We start from the raw sequence: 16,266 nt of genomic DNA on the forward strand, positions 1-16,266 counted from the left end.
ATGTGGGGGATTGTTAGAAACAAACGGTTTTGTTATACCAAATTTGCATGGACTATGTTTTGATCTCTAGACCTATTGCCCACTACTTGTTTTTTTCATTTGAATAGATAAAACATTAGTCCCACATAGACTAAAATCTAAAGAGTTTTAGACTTAAATACCATACAATTGGCTATAAGGGCATGGACCTTGGTTCATTAGACTTTTATGTGAGGGGGGAAGGCCTAGACTAGGGCAAGGTTGCCTTTCCCGTACGCGCTGTGCTTCGCACAGAAGCACGCACGCCGCCGCCGTCCGTCCGGTCGGGTTCGGGTGTGGGTGTGGGTGTGGGTGATTGATATTTCTTCTATTTATGATTTGCATATACATCAGATGGATGTTAAAACTGCTTTTTTATATGGTGAATTGAATGAAGAAATTTATATGGACCAACCTGAAGGTTTTGTTGTGAAAGGTTATGAAGATAAAGTATGCAAACTGAAAAAATCTTTGTATGGTTTAAAACAAGCACCTAAACAGTGGCATGAAAAATTTAATCATGTAATGATATCTAATGGCTTCAAGGTTAATGAATCTGATAAATGTGTTTACATTAAATCTGTGGATGATTCTCATGTTATTGTGTGCCTATATGTTGATGATATGCTCATATTAGGTAGTAACCTTGAAAGTATCAATACCACTAAAAGCATGCTTAACGAAAACTTTGACATGAAAGACTTAGGCCCTGCTGATGTAATCTTAGGGATGAAAATCAGAAAGATGTCTGATGGATATAGTCTTAGTCAATCTCATTATGTTGAAACTATGCTTAAGAGATTTAATCATGAAAATGCTAAACCTGCAACTACTCCTTATGATCCCAATTGCAAATTGAAAAAGAACAAGGGTGAGGGTATTTATCAACTTGAGTATTCTCGTGTTATTGGCAGTCTTATGTATTTAATGAACTGTACAAGACCTGATATTGCCTATACTGTGAGTAGATTAAGCAGGTACACTTGCAACCCTGGGCAGGATCACTGGAATGCTCTCTACAGAGTTCTACGGTACCTGAGAGGAACTTCAAACTATTGCCTAAGTTTTGGGAAGTTTCCTGCTGTGCTAGAAGGGTATTGTGATGCTAACTGGATATCAGACTCAGATGAGTGCAAATCCACTAGCGGGTACATCTTCACACTTGGTGGTGCGTCTGTGTCATGGAAGTCTACCAAACAGACATGTATAGCCCGATCCACCATGGAGTCTGAGTTTATAGCCTTGGAGAAAGCTGGAGAGGAAGCTGAATGGATACGAGGTTTCCTGGGTGGAATTCCACTCTGGCCCAAGCCTGTGTCTTCGATCGCAATCCACTGTGACAGTCAAGCTGCTATTGGATGCGCAAAGAATAGTGTATACAACGGAAAGTCTATACATCTTCGAAGAAGACACAAGACAGTGAAACAACTACTCTCTACTGGCATCATCTCTATAGACTTTGTAAGGTCTAAAGAGAATATTGCAGATCCTTTGACGAAAGGGTTATCTAGAGAGGTAGTTAGATCCACATCGAAGGGGATGGGACTCAAGCTCATAGAATAAATCGCCATGAAGGACACTCAACCTTGTGAATGGAGCTCCAAGATCAAGGTTCAATGAGATAACTAATTTTTGGTGATGTCGAGAGAAAGCACTATCTTTGTCCCTCCCTATGGTTTAACCATATGATAGTGCTGCCTGCATGTTTTAGGATGATCTGTCAGGATCTTAATGAGTTCCATGGCTTTACTTAAAGCGGAGTGTGGCAGGACACTCTTAATGGACTCACCTATGTGGATGTTGGAAGTGGGGACGCTTCCTATGAGAATTTGAGCTTTTTTCTAAAGACATTCATTAAGTCCGGGATTTAGCCCACGGCCAAAACGGGCACAACGGCAAGAGCTTGGCAGCTTTCTTTTTCTTTGAGACATCAAAGTGTGGTTGTTATTTCTGAATTGCACTCACTGTTGACGGTTCAAGACATTGTGTTCACCGAAACAACAAGCAGTTCCGGTAACCTCTCACTATGTTAAGGTTCAATCTCTGGGACACCTTAGCCTAATATTGATGTATTATGTTTTCTCGTATTTCGTCGATATGTTTTATCATTCATGTGGGGGATTGTTAGAAAAAACGCTTTAAAATTACCAATTTTTCCATGGACTATGTTTTGATCCCTAGACCTATTGCCCATTAATTGTTTTTTCTTTTGAATAGATAAAACAATAGTCCCACATTGACTAAAATCTAAAGAGTTTTAGACATAAATACCATAGAGTTGGCTATAAGGGCATGGCCCTTGGGTCATTAGACTTTTGTGCTTGGGGGGGAGGCTTAGACTAGGGCAAGGTTGCCTTTCCCGTACGCGCGGTGCTTCGCACAGAAGCACGCACGGCGCCGCCGCCGTCCGTCCGGTCGGTCGGTCGGGTCGGGCTCGGGCTCGGGTTCGGGTGTGGGTGTGGGTGTGGGTGTATTAGATCCTATCTTTTTGCTGAAATTTTTGGTACGTGTTTTCCACACAAGTAGAAGAATCTTTTGTTTGTCTGCACGTGTTTTGTCCTGACTTCTTTGTCTGAACGTGCTTGTCTTGGCTTCTTTGTCTGCACGAGTTTTGTCCTGACTTCTTTGTCTGAACGTGCTTGTCTTGGCTTCTTTGTTTGTACGTGTTTTGTTCTGGCTCCCTTGTATGTACGTATTTGGCTTGGCAGCAACACACTGCTCCATGCCTGACAAAACAACTTTTGTTGCACTATCTTTAACCCAACATAACCAGTTTTTTCTGTCATACGCATGGGTTTTCTTTCTTGTTTGTAACTACACAAACACTATATAAGAGAGTAGTTGTAATCTCAGAAAATACACACCACAGAGAAATATCTCTTCTACTCTCCCTCAGTTTTTCTGTAAACATCTCTTCTACTGTTTTAAGTTCTGCCAAGCTCTAAGGGTACCCTCATTGTATGCTACATTGAGGGGTACTAACTGTAGTTGTATCCTGGAGGTGACTCGCCAACTGCTGTAGCATCTCAGAGGAGTGGCAGGCGATATTGCCTTTAGGACAGCGTAGTCTACGTGCCTCTACATTTTCTGTGCAGCAACATCAGCAACATTATTTTGAGCTAAGTATCTTCTTCTCAGTTACTTTATTAGTAATATACCCAACAATCTAAAGGCAATATCCTCTTTACTATATTTTGTAACAACATGGGAAAGAGTACTGTAGACAAACCCCCAAAGTTTAGTGGCAAAGACTTTAAACGATGGCAGTCCAAAATGTTATTCTTCTTAAAAGACCAAAGGCTAGATGAAGTTGCCTTAGAAAGACCCTCAAGAAGGCTTCATGACCGTGGTTATGAAGATAGACTGGATAGGTGGACTAGGAAAAATTACATGTGCAAAAACCATATTCATAACTGTCTGGATGACTCCTTGTACGACTTTTATAATGCAAAAGAGAATTTTACTACTTTTGATTTATGGGAAGCCCTAGAAGAAAAATATCTTGCTGAAGCTGCTGGAAGCAAGAAGTTCTTGGTGGCTAGGTTCCTGGAATATAAGATGACTGATGAAAAGCCTGTTGTAGAACAATTCGTCGAACTCCAGCTACTCATCAACGAAATTCTTGCTGAAGGCATGCATATTGATGAATCTCTACAAGTATCTGCAGTGATTGAAAAGCTACCACCCTCATGGAACGAGTACAAGAGGAGGCTGCGACACAAGAATCGTGAAATCACCATGGTGGAGCTGGGGAAAAAGATCCAGGTGGAGGAACTTCTGTGCTGCAAAGACAAGAGCCTGATGCTGAGCAAAGACATGTCAAACAAAGCTCATGTCCTGGACGATAATGCTGCGTCAAAGAAAAAACACGGAGAATCCAGCAAAAATGGTAAACGTAACAAACAGCGTAACTCCAAAGGTAACCATCTTAAGCCAAAGGGTGGTGTCTCCAAAAACACCATCAAAGGCGACTGCTATAACTGTGGGAAAACTGGTCATATGGCCAAGGACTGTAGGGCACCTAAAAAGACCAAAAATGATCCTAAACAGAAAAATAAGGCAAACGTAGTAGATGATTCTGGATATTTTACTGGCATGGTGTCTGAAGTCAACCTTGTCTCTAATGTGACCAATGTGAGAGACTGGTGGCTTGATTCTGGAGCCACTAGGCATGTCTGTAAGTTCAGAAATGCTTTCTCCTCCTATAACAAAGTAGGAGACGATGAGAAATTGTTTATGGGAAACTCTTCTACCTCTAAAGTGGTAGGAAAAGGCAAGGTTGAATTGAAGCTCACTTCAGGAAAAACTCTCGCATTGAATGACGTGTATCACGTCCCGGACATATGCAAGAATCTTATCTCAGAAACCATCTTACTTGGAAAAGGTTTTAAATTTGTAGTTGAGTCTAACAAAGTTGTAATCTCTAAAGGTGGTGACTTCGTAGGAAAAGGATATGTCACTGATAACATGATTAAGCTTAGTGTACTTTCTTTGAACTTGAATGATAATGCATCTTCTTCTGCTTATGTTTGTGACTCCTCACATGTTTGGCATGATAGACTAGGACATGTTAATTTCAAATCTATTGAAAGACTTGCTAAATTAGGCTGCATTCCTAAAATAAACTTTGACAGAGGTCATAAATGTGAAATTTGTGTTGAATCTAAATTTGCTAGAAAACCCTTTAACAAAAAGGTTGAACGTAGTACAACTCCCCTAGAACTAATCCACTCCGATTTGGGAGATTTGAAATCAACACCAACTAGAGGTGGGAAAAAATGGTACATCACTTTTATAGATGATCACTCAAGATACTGTCAGGTTTATCTTCTTAGAAGTAAAGATGAAGCCCTAGACGCTTTCAAATTATATAAACTTGAAGTAGAAAACCAAAGAGGTGTTACTATTAAAACTCTTAGGTCGGACCGAGGCGGTGAGTATGTGATACCTATAGGAGAATTCTGCAAACTTAATGGCATCATTCATGAAACTACTGCACCTTATTCACCTGAGTCGAATGGAGTAGCTGAAAGGAAAAACCGAACACTCATAGATATGGTGAACGCTATGTTAGCTAGTTCAGGGATACCTTCGAACCTGTGGGGGGAAGCAATTCTCTCTGCTTGCTATATCTTGAACCGAGTTCCATTTAAGAAATCCGACAAAAATCCATATGAGTTAGGGAAGGGAAGACAACCGTCCTATGCATACTTTAAAGTGTGGGGGTGTTTGGCCAAGGTGGCCACTCCTCGTTCCAAGAAAACCAAAATAGGACCTAAAACTGTAGATTGTGTTTTCCTAGGATATCCTGAGCACACTAGTGCTTATAGGTTCATGGTAATTGGTGAGAACACCATAATGGAATCCAGAGATGCAGTGTTTTTCGAACACATTTTCCCTTTAGGGTCTGGACCTCATAAAAGGGTCCGCAATGATCTCTCAGATGTTCCTTCGACTAGTCAACCCCCGTCTCTAGATGCTGAAACCGAACCTAGAAGAAGTAAGAGGGTCAGAACCGAGAAAGGTTTCGGTCCAGATTTTGTGACTCTTACGGTAGAGTCTGAACCCCAAACCTATAAGGAAGCTATGACTTCTCCGGAAGCTCCCTTCTGGGAAGAAGCTTCAAATAATGAGTGGGATTCCATTCAACAAAATGAAACTTGGGAGCTTGTAGACTTACCTCCTGGTAGTAAAACCATAGGTTGCAAGTGGGTCTTCAAAAGGAAACTTAGAACAGATGGAACTATAGAAAAACACAAAGCTAGGTTGGTAGCTAAGGGGTACAGACAACAGGAAGGATTAGATTTCTTTGATACCTATTCACCGGTCACTAGAATCACTTCTATCCGGATGATGATTGCTATTGCTTCTATTTATGATTTGCATATACATCAGATGGATGTTAAAACTGCTTTTTTATATGGTGAATTGAATGAAGAAATTTATATGGACCAACCGGAAGGTTTTGTTGTGAAAGGTTTTGAAGATAAAGTATGCAAACTGAAAAAATCTTTGTATGGTTTAAAACAAGCACCTAAACAGTGGCATGAAAAATTTAATCATGTAATGATATCTAATGGCTTCAAGGTTAATGAATCTGATAAATGTGTTTACATTAAATCTGTGGATGATTCTCATGTTATTGTGTGCTTATATGTTGATGATATGCTCATATTAGGTAGTAACCTTGAAAGTATCAATACCACTAAAAGCATGCTTAACGAAAACTTTGACATGAAAGACTTAGGCCCTGCTGATGTAATCTTAGGGATGAAAATCAGAAAGATGTCTGATGGATATAGTCTTAGTCAATCTCATTATGTTGAAACTGTGCTTAAGAGATTTAATCATGAAAATGCTAAACCTGCAACTACTCCTTATGATCCCAATTGCAAATTGAAAAAGAACAAGGGTGAGGGTATTTATCAACTTGAGTATTCTCGTGTTATTGGCAGTCTTATGTATTTAATGAACTGTACAAGACCTGATATTGCCTATACTGTGAGTAGATTAAGCAGGTACACTTGCAACCCTGGGCAGGATCACTGGAATGCTCTCTACAGAGTTCTACGGTACCTGAGAGGAACTTCAAACTATTGCCTAAGTTTTGGGAAGTATCCTGCTGTGCTAGAAGGGTATTGTGATGCTAACTGGATATCAGACTCAGATGAGTGCAAATCCACTAGCGGGTACATCTTCACACTTGGTGGTGCGTCTGTGTCATGGAAGTCTACCAAACAGACATGTATATCCCGATCCACCATGGAGTCTGAGTTTATAGCCTTGGAGAAAGCTGGAGAGGAAGCTGAATGGATACGAGGTTTCCTGGGTGGAATTCCACTCTGGCCCAAGCCTGTGTCTTCGATCGCAATCTACTGTGACAGTCAAGCTGCTATTGGATGCGCAAAGAATAGTGTATACAACGGAAAGTCTATACATCTTCGAAGAAGACACAAGACAGTGAAACAACTACTCTCTACTGGCATCATCTCTATAGACTTTGTAAGGTCTAAAGAGAATATTGCAGATCCTTTGACGAAAGGGTTATCTAGAGAGGTAGTTAGATCCACATCGAAGGGGATGGGACTCAAGCTCATAGAATAAATCGCCATGAAGGACACTCAACCTTGTGAATGGATCTCCAAGATCAAGGTTCAATGAGATAACTAATTTTTGGTGATGTCGAGAGAAAGCACTATCTTTGTCCCTCCCTATGGTGTAACCATATGATAGTGCTGCCTGCATGTTTTAGGATGATCTGTCAGGATCTTAATGAGTTCCATGGATTTACTTAAAGCGGTGTGTGGCAGGACACTCTTAATGGACTCACCTATGTGGATGTTGGAAGTGGGGCCGCTTCCTATGAGAATTTGAGCTTTTTCTCTAAAGACATTCATTAAGTCCGGGATTTAGCCCACGGCCAAAACGGGCACAACGGCAAGAGCTTGGCAGCTTTCTTTTTCTTTGAGACATCAAAGTGTGGTTGTTATTTCTGAATTGCACTCACTGTTGACGGTTCAAGACATTGTGTTCACCGAAACAACAAGCAGTTCCGGTAACCTCTCACTATGTTAAGGTTCAATCTCTGGGACACCTTAGCCTAATATTGATGTATTATGTTTTCTCGTATTTCGTCGATATGTTTTATCATTCATGTGGGGGATTGTTAGAAAAAACGCTTTAAAATTACCAATTTTTCCATGGACTATGTTTTGATCCCTAGACCTATTGCCCATTAATTGTTTTTTCTTTTGAATAGATAAAACAATAGTCCCACATTGACTAAAATCTAAAGAGTTTTAGACATAAATACCATAGAGTTGGCTATAAGGGCATGGCCCTTGGGTCATTAGACTTTTGTGCTTGGGGGGGAGGCTTAGACTAGGGCAAGGTTGCCTTTCCCGTACGCGCGGTGCTTCGCACAGAAGCACGCACGCCGCCGCCGCCGTCCGTCCGGTCGGTCGGGTCGGGCACAGGCTCGGGTTCGGGTGTGGGTGTGGGTGTGGGTGTGGGTGTATTAGATCCTATCTTTTTGCTGAAATTTTTGGTACGTGTTTTCCACACAAGTAGAAGAATCTTTTCTTTGTCTGCACGTGTTTTGTCCTGACTTCTTTGTCTGAACGTGCTTGTCTTGGCTTCTTTGTCTGCACGAGTTTTGTCCTGACTTCTTTGTCTGAACGTGCTTGTCTTGGCTTCTTTGTTTGTACGTGTTTTGTCCTGGCTCCCTTGTATGTACGTATTTGGCTTGGCAGCAACACACTGCTCCATGCCTGACAAAACAACTTTTGTTGCACTATCTTTAACCCAACATAACCAGTTTTTTCTGTCATACGCATGGGTTTTCTTTCTTGTTTGTAACTACACAAACACTATATAAGAGAGTAGTTGTAATCTCAGAAAATACACACCACAGAGAAATATCTCTTCTACTCTCCCTCAGTTTTTCTGTAAACATCTCTTCTACTGTTTTAAGTTCTGCCAATCTCTAAGGGTACCCTCATTGTATGCTACATTGAGGGGTACTAACTGTAGTTGTATCCTGGAGGTGACTCGCCAACTGCTGTAGCATCTCAGAGGAGTGGCAGGCGATATTTCCTTTAGGACAGCGTAGTCTACGTGCCTCTACATTTTCTGTGCAGCAACATCAGCAACATTATTTTGAGCTAAGTATCTTCTTCTCAGTTACTTTATTAGTAATATACCCAACAGTTATGACATCTTAAGAATATTCTTTATTAAAGAGAAATAGATTACGGAAGTCAAATGATGCACACAATGACATGAAAGCTTACGAAATGTATTGAGAGAATAACAAACCTAACTCTAAACAGATTTTCATAATGGTTGTTGCATATGTACCTGAACTTCGTAAGCCCCTGGAGCCTCATTACTACCAGCTAAGAAACTCCCCATCATAACAGTAGATGCACCAAGAGTAAAAGCTTTGACAATGTGTCCGGAATTACCAATACCACCGTCAGCAATCACGGGGACCCCACTTTGAGAAGCAATAGACGAGACTTTAGCACCCCAAGGGATAACGAATCTCATAACAGATTCAATAACATCAACATATATCATATTCGCAAAACTATTTCAGGAGTATATGACCATTGTGATGTTATCTATTACAGTGTACTGAAATATAAAACAAAATAAATAAGCGTAGCTTACAATAGAATCTAAGACCATGGGTGCAAGTCCAAATACCCTAATTCAAGTATCTCGTATTAAGCTATCAGTGTACTTTAGCACAACTTAACTGATTGTATACAATGTCCAAGTATCTTACTATAACCACAGAAAAAAAATATTCCTGCAAAAACTTAAGATACAAATGTTAGCATTTATGTGTTTTGCGAAACAAATCTCCATTTGGTTAAACTAATCTTGTTTAAACTATGTTAAATCAGATTAGTCTTAATCCGTATTAAGGCATGTTTATGGTATTAATCATGCAATAAAGACTAGCTTAAGGTTAATGCTAGATAAGGTTGAGTCTAAGCATGACATGTCTTTGAGCTTGACATGTCATATGAGTTGTCCTTTGTAGCCATGAGGTGTCATCCAACTCATGATGGAAATGTTGGATTTGACATGTGGCAAGCATGACTAGGACTCTCTTCTAGCCTCACAAGTTCTCTTTAAAAGCAAATCAGTTTTTATCCATCATTAAGTAAATGTGAGGAAATAGAAGTTGATGATAAGTCATGAAGGTTTAAGTGTCTTGAATGTTTCTATTTCCTTGTACTACAACCTAACTTTGTATGAATCATATCTAATGTTCTAGCTTTGTATGATGTTGATTTCAGTAAATTGTTGAGTATGCAATACTAGTTTAAAGTATAATTTCAGCATGTAGTTTGCTTACCGGATATTTAGTACTTAAGCATAAAGGTTAAGGAGCTGAAATTCCAACATTCAACTTCTATTTCACCTAGTTATTACATATTCAGCAGCTAGAGTGATCGTATGGTTGAAGTTTTGGACTGTTTTCCCTCTAAAGTTGTATTTCTTCTTGTATGCGGTGGTTTGGTACTTCATGCTTGATGGTGTGAGGCTGAAAATTCAGGACAATAAGTATTGGAGCAGTTGTAGAAGGTTTTTGTATCACAATCAAGGTGTGTTCACATCTGCAGTATATTTGGACTTCTCAAGATGGCGGTTTTGTTGCAAGTATAAGTTTGAATTTTTCTGTTTTGAAAAATTGTAACTTGTAATAGTTTGTAGATTTCATTACTCGACTAAGTGTTTCCAAAGTGATGCTTTGAGAATATGTGGAAGTGTTTTAATGAGAATACATGTGATTGTGGTGGTTTGTTTGATTCATTCAGAAATTATAAACACAAATCTTTCCCAAAGGTGTTTTGTGTTTATGAAATCTGATGTGAATCAAATCTCATATGTGTGAAAGCTTTTCATATGAGAATTTGTCTTCAACTTATTAAGACTCGTTGTATGTCATATTTCTGCGCAAAGGTGATTTTTGATGATACGGAGTCTTGTTTTGAGTTTAAGATGTTATATTTCTTGCTTATTGGTATGCTAGCTATATGGTTTGTTTGCATAGCTAAATAAAGAGATAATAAGCATACGTGTGTTGTGTGAATCTGAATTTCAGTGGAATTGTGATTGAGATTTTCATCAAGTTTATTCCATGTGTTTGAATCTGAAATTCAGTGGGAGTGATGTTTGTAGCTTAGTTATAGATTATTTGTCATCATTCTTACATTCTTGTGAGTTTTGTATGCTTATAAAGTAGTCTCTAGCTTGAAGTAAATGGGAATATGATGTTATGGCTTTATCATTATATCTGTTTCCTTACTTTTGTAAGGTGTTATATGCTCATAAAGTAGTTTCTGGTTTGAGACATATAGTTCTCATTCGATATCATTAAATGTCCTAAAGTTCTTGGTCTCATTATGAATACGAGCATAGTGCTCAATTCGAGCAAAACAATGGGGATATCATCAAAGAGAAATAGCGGGTGGCGTAAGAGCATATGTAGTGCTGCTTGTATGGATTTAACCCAAGCCAATAAAGTTACAAGTGCAATTCAGTTTTGGCATAAGATTAAGCCAAGTAAAGTCTTTAAGGTTCAGTTTGGTTTTGGCGTAAAGCTAAGCCAATAAAATGTTTTCTGTTTTGAAAAAATAAAATGTTTTACTTGAGAATAGTAGGCCGTTTAGTTTTCTGATTATAGATATGGCTTACGCATCTTAAATGTGACGTGTAGGTATCTATAATCGAAGGCTAGTGTACTATTTGACTCAAGTGTGCAGCTAGCATAAAAATTCCTTTATAAAGTTTTTTAAGATATGTTTTGTTGCTTAAAAAAGTGGGAGATGTTAGCATTTATGTGTTTTGTGCAACAAATCTCCATTTGGTTAAACTAATCTTGTTTAAACTATGTTAAGTCAGATTAGTCTTAATCCGCATTAAGGCATGTTTATGGTATTAATCATGCAATAAAGACTAGCTTAAGGTTAATGCTAGATAAGGTTGAGTCTAAGCATGACATGTCTTTGAGTTTGACATGTCATGTGAGATGTCATGTAGCCATGAGGTGTCATCCAACTCATGATGGAAATGTTGGATTTGACATGTGGCAAGCATGAATAGGACTCTCTTCTAGCCTCACAAGTTCTCTTTAAAAACAAATCAGTTTTTATCCATCATTAAGTAAATGTGAGGAGATAGAAGTTGATGATAAGTCATGAAGGTTTAAGTGTCTTGAATGTTTCTATTTCCTTGTACTACAACCTAACTTTGTATGAATCATATCTAGTGTTCTAGCTTTGTATGGTGCTGATTTCAGTAAATTGTTGAGTATGCAATACTAGTTTTAATTTCAACATGTAGTTTGCTTACCGGATGTTTAGTATATAAGCATAAAGGTTAAGGAGTTGAAATTCCAAAAACAAAATATTTCAAGTTTCGACATTTGTGCAGGAAAATTAATCTGAATGAAAATGTACATATACACGAGATAAAACGACTGGTTACCTGTCCTCGGCCAACTGCACATACCTCTTGTGTTGTGAAAATTGACCCAGAACCCATACCAACCCTCAAGGCATCTGCTCCAGACTGAATCAGATTTTGTGCCTGATAAGCTGTAACAATATTACCGGCTATAACATCTAAATCTTGATAAATTCTCTTCACAAACTTAGTCATCTCTATTTGATAAATCGAGTTGCCCTGCGAACTATCTACCACAACAACATTTTCCCCTTCCCTCACCAAATGTTCCAACCTCTTCTTATCTTGTTCCCTGGTTCCGATTGCAGTCCCAACCATGAAGCTTCCATCCTTTTCAAGTGAAGGAAGTCCTAATTTGGGGAAACCTTGAATCCTATCCACATCACCCTTTGTGAACAAATCCACAACTTCACCACTGCTCTCACCAACCAAAGGTAAGTAATCCAATTTCTGAGAGGCTAAAACTGAAGCAGCCTGCTCAAACGTATAGCTTGATGGGGCCGAAATTGGGAATTTAAACATAATATCAGAGAGTGGAGTCTCTTTATCAGTTAACTTCTCCCAATCCGACTTACCCACTACACCTAACATCTTCGATTTTGAGTTCCCTGACTCAGTAAAACAAACACATGGTGATGAAGAGAAATCATCAATAGAATCAATCGAATCTGAAGGCGCTTTGAAAATTGGATCAGATATAAATGGAATATGACGAGATTTAGCAAATCTAATCAAGGCATCTTGTTCAAAAGGCTGATTGTTGTAGTGAACAGTACCAATGCCTCCAAGAGCTGCCATAGCTACAGCCATGGACGATTCAGTAACAATATCCATTGGTGAAGCAACACATGGAATCGATAACTCAATATTTTTAGTAAGTTTTGTGCTTAGATTGACTGCATCGGTAGGAAAATCAATGTAATGAGGGAGGAAGATCACATCATCATAGGTATAAGAATATCTTTGGTTAAAGAGACGATCCGCCGGAAACCCATCTTCTATTTGAAACCCAGCCATGATAATAGATGTTAGAAAATTGCGTAAGGAAAAATTTGGCAGCAATCTATCATTTCAGGAAAAGTTACTAGATCAAATACTCAAAGAAGTTTCAACAGAGAAAAAAAAATAAAAAAAATCAGCATTCACTTTAAAAATAAAATAACAAAATACATTAAAACCTGAGCCCTTCTACAGTTTTTAAACTTCAAAACTAATGACAAAGTAGAATCAAACCCATATATTAAATTTTTATCAATGGTAAAATTTCTATAGAAATGCAACTATTTTTGTAAAAACACATCCACTACCACTCTGTTATCTTAATCCAGGAATCAATGAATACCAAGGGTTTTGTCCGGTATGTAAATGTATTATGGCACTTGAGCTAAGTAGTTATACGAGAACAATTGCACCTACAAAAACATTACATATATCTAAAAAGAACAAAAATTAATGGGATTTCGGTTCGGAAACTAGTTCAGAACTTGATTTTTACTGAGAGTAGTAAAGGTTCTTCATTACTACACTCCGTTGTTGTTGTTGTGATATAAAAATAAAGCTTGTGTTTTAGGTTTTGTTAATAGAAGGATTGTTTTATCTGATTTTTAGCATCAAAGAAAAAGAAGACTGAAAGTTACCAGCAAGTTCTGCAGTGATGTTGTTCCTCCTCCACTCTACTACTTCCAAGTGTGGAGTTGGTGGTGATGTCCGAACTCTCACCCTTTCTCTATGTCTGAGGGAGTAAAGTAGAGATTGAAATGAAAGAGGCGAGGGAGGGACTATTACTGAGACGGGGGGAAATTAGTTGTATAGGATTTCCAGAATAGATTCGACACTTTACGCCCGTGTGATATCGTGACTCACCACTTTCCTTTGTATGCTTCCTACTATAGGGGCTCCAAGATTTTGATTCTGAGGGCTCACAAGATGACAAAAAATCGGATCATCAAATATTAATCTCCAAAACCCCTTATCCCAATAATGTTAATGATAAGTGTTACAGGTCGAATTCGCAAGCATTGCTATCTCAAGCTTGTTTGTCAAGTTTAGTTGATCGAAACTATATACTTGATTTCTGTCTACTTATAGCTATGTTTCGTATTAGGATAGAATGTGTAGTTGAGCTTTAAACTTCACGACATTTACCAATTGAAGACGAAGATCTACTGAGGAGCTTGAAGGAACTTCATCAACAAAAGGTATGTGGAAACTGAAACTTATCTATCACTCAGAGGTCTATTCTATTCTATCTTCTAATGAGACCAAGTCGCATATCTATTGATCGCAGTCGTATGCGTCAAAAATAATTCACTTTCTTACTTAAAAAGTTAAGGTAAGGAAGAGTTCGTTTCCACAGAGAGGCAATTGTTGTTACAAAAATTCTAGTTTCTTAGTAACCAAAGGGGGATTTTTGTTTTATCAAAATAAACAAAGCAATAAAGTAATGAGCATAGTTGAAAATAATCAATAGAGGGAGATATTGGTCAAAGAGTTCATCTTCTATCTTAAACAAGTGCTTGCATACATGATTAGAATTACAATTTAATCTCTTTTTTATCAAAAGCTCTAGACTATCAAGAGAGCAAGATAATCCGTTAATTTCCTAAGTTCATCAACAAACACATTAGAGCTGCAAATATGAATTCTACCTAAGGAATAACCTAATGCCTTGCGCTAATTAAGTTCAACTACCTAGGAGCATTAAGTTCTCAGAAATAGGCTAATCAATGCAATTGTCATACGTTTCATATGACAATTCGGACAATGGTCAAACTCTACATATGATTACGAGAGTGTATCACTAAAAACCGTAATCATATCATGCTACTTGTATTTAGGGTTATCGCTCGATGATAAACTCTCAATTAGCTATGGACAAGGATGCAAGTCTAATTAATTGGCCCCTAAACCGAACAAACATCATCAATCATGTGATTATAAAAACAGTAGAAGTTTGAACGATAATCAAGAGAGAAAACTAACACATTAATCAAGCACAAGTTGTAGATATAAGACTACATCCTTAACCAATAATATAAGATTTAGCTACTCATAGCTATGGATTTCATCATAATCAATAATCAAATAAAGAAGATGAAAGCAAAGCAAACCCTAGTAGCGTAAGTAAAAGAGGCTCTCCTCCTTAGATCCAAGTAGAATACGTGATATCCCAAAAATTGTAGAAGTCTTCTTTTATAATCCTTTGCTTTCCAAAACTAGGCCAAGTCTTCAAAGAGTCCAATAGAGAAGTCCATCAAGCCATGTGTGAGAAAGCCCATGTAAAAATTCTGCCAAAAATATATCGCCGGAAAACTGGTACCAACGACGGAAGTTGGCCGGAGAAATCATCGGGAAGTAGCTCAGGTGACCGGCAAAGCCCTCCCGGTCACCGGTCAAACGGGTCAAATCGGTAAGGTCAACCGAGTCAATTGATTAACTCAGTTAGAACATGAGTCAGAACCGAGTCAGCTATTCAGGTGAGCTAACTGGGATGACTTGGTTGAGTTGCCATGGCATAAGCCATTTGCACTGGCCATGACTATTGCTGCGCCATCTTGGTGCATTATTAATTTCAATCCAGCCATAACGGCTGTGCCTTCCCTGCACACTTCTCAGCACCTGTAGCTTACTGTACAACATACTCCCATCACTCTACAACATTTTCTTCTCCAGAGCACCATCCTCATCTGCTGCACAACACTTCTTCCATCTTGTTCTCAGGTTCTGATTTAGCTCAACATACACCTGCACTGCAACTCCTGACATCTTAACACACTGTCACAAATTCACATCCCTTGAGTAACTTCATAACCACCTTGTTTCAGCTAACAAAGACCATTCTGCACTCGCAATTACTCAGCATCTCAACCCATGACCTTGACAGCAAAATTTATAACTTGCAGTTCAACTCCTTTGCAGGTACCACATGCTCCATTCATTCCATTGCTCCAACTCAGCCGTGGCTTCATCACTGCAACAACTTTCTTTTCTCGCTCATTTGTATTAGCCTGTAACTCAGTTCACTACCACCACTTCCTTAACCCTTCAATACACAGCCATTCTCATATCTCAGCTTCAAATCCACTTCCATTGATAACTCGGTTTCAACAGCATAACCTGCTCCATTACCTCGATTCCATTCCATCATTCTATTCACCATCTATACATGAACTGCAATTCAATCGCCAATATCTCTTGCAGTTAACAACTGCAGCACCAGATTCAACAAGACCCATTCAGTCATTAACAACACCTGAGGTTCCA

At 38.6% G+C, this 16,266-nt stretch overlaps 1 protein-coding gene across 2 annotated transcripts; it reads right to left on the reverse strand.

Annotated features, from left to right (window-relative positions):
* Positions 1-8,591: 8,591 nt before the first annotated feature.
* Positions 8,592-13,613, reverse strand: LOC113281541 (inosine-5'-monophosphate dehydrogenase-like). 2 transcript variants are annotated; one of them, XM_026530331.1, is made up of 3 exons: positions 12,049-13,613; positions 8,878-9,016; positions 8,592-8,649 (listed from the first exon to the last, which is right to left on the reverse strand). In XM_026530331.1, the coding sequence occupies exons 1-2, from the start codon at positions 13,018-13,020 to the stop codon at positions 8,996-8,998; spliced, it is 993 nt and encodes a 330-aa protein (XP_026386116.1). In that variant the 5' UTR covers positions 13,021-13,613; the 3' UTR covers positions 8,592-8,649; positions 8,878-8,995. The 2 variants fall into 2 exon arrangements, with proteins under 2 accessions (XP_026386116.1, XP_026386108.1); XM_026530323.1 differs by having other exon boundaries at positions 12,025-13,613.
* Positions 13,614-16,266: the final 2,653 nt, after the last annotated feature.

This window comes from Papaver somniferum, chromosome 1 (assembly GCF_003573695.1).
Source record: "Papaver somniferum cultivar HN1 chromosome 1, ASM357369v1, whole genome shotgun sequence".
Lineage (NCBI taxonomy): Eukaryota > Viridiplantae > Streptophyta > Magnoliopsida > Ranunculales > Papaveraceae > Papaver > Papaver somniferum.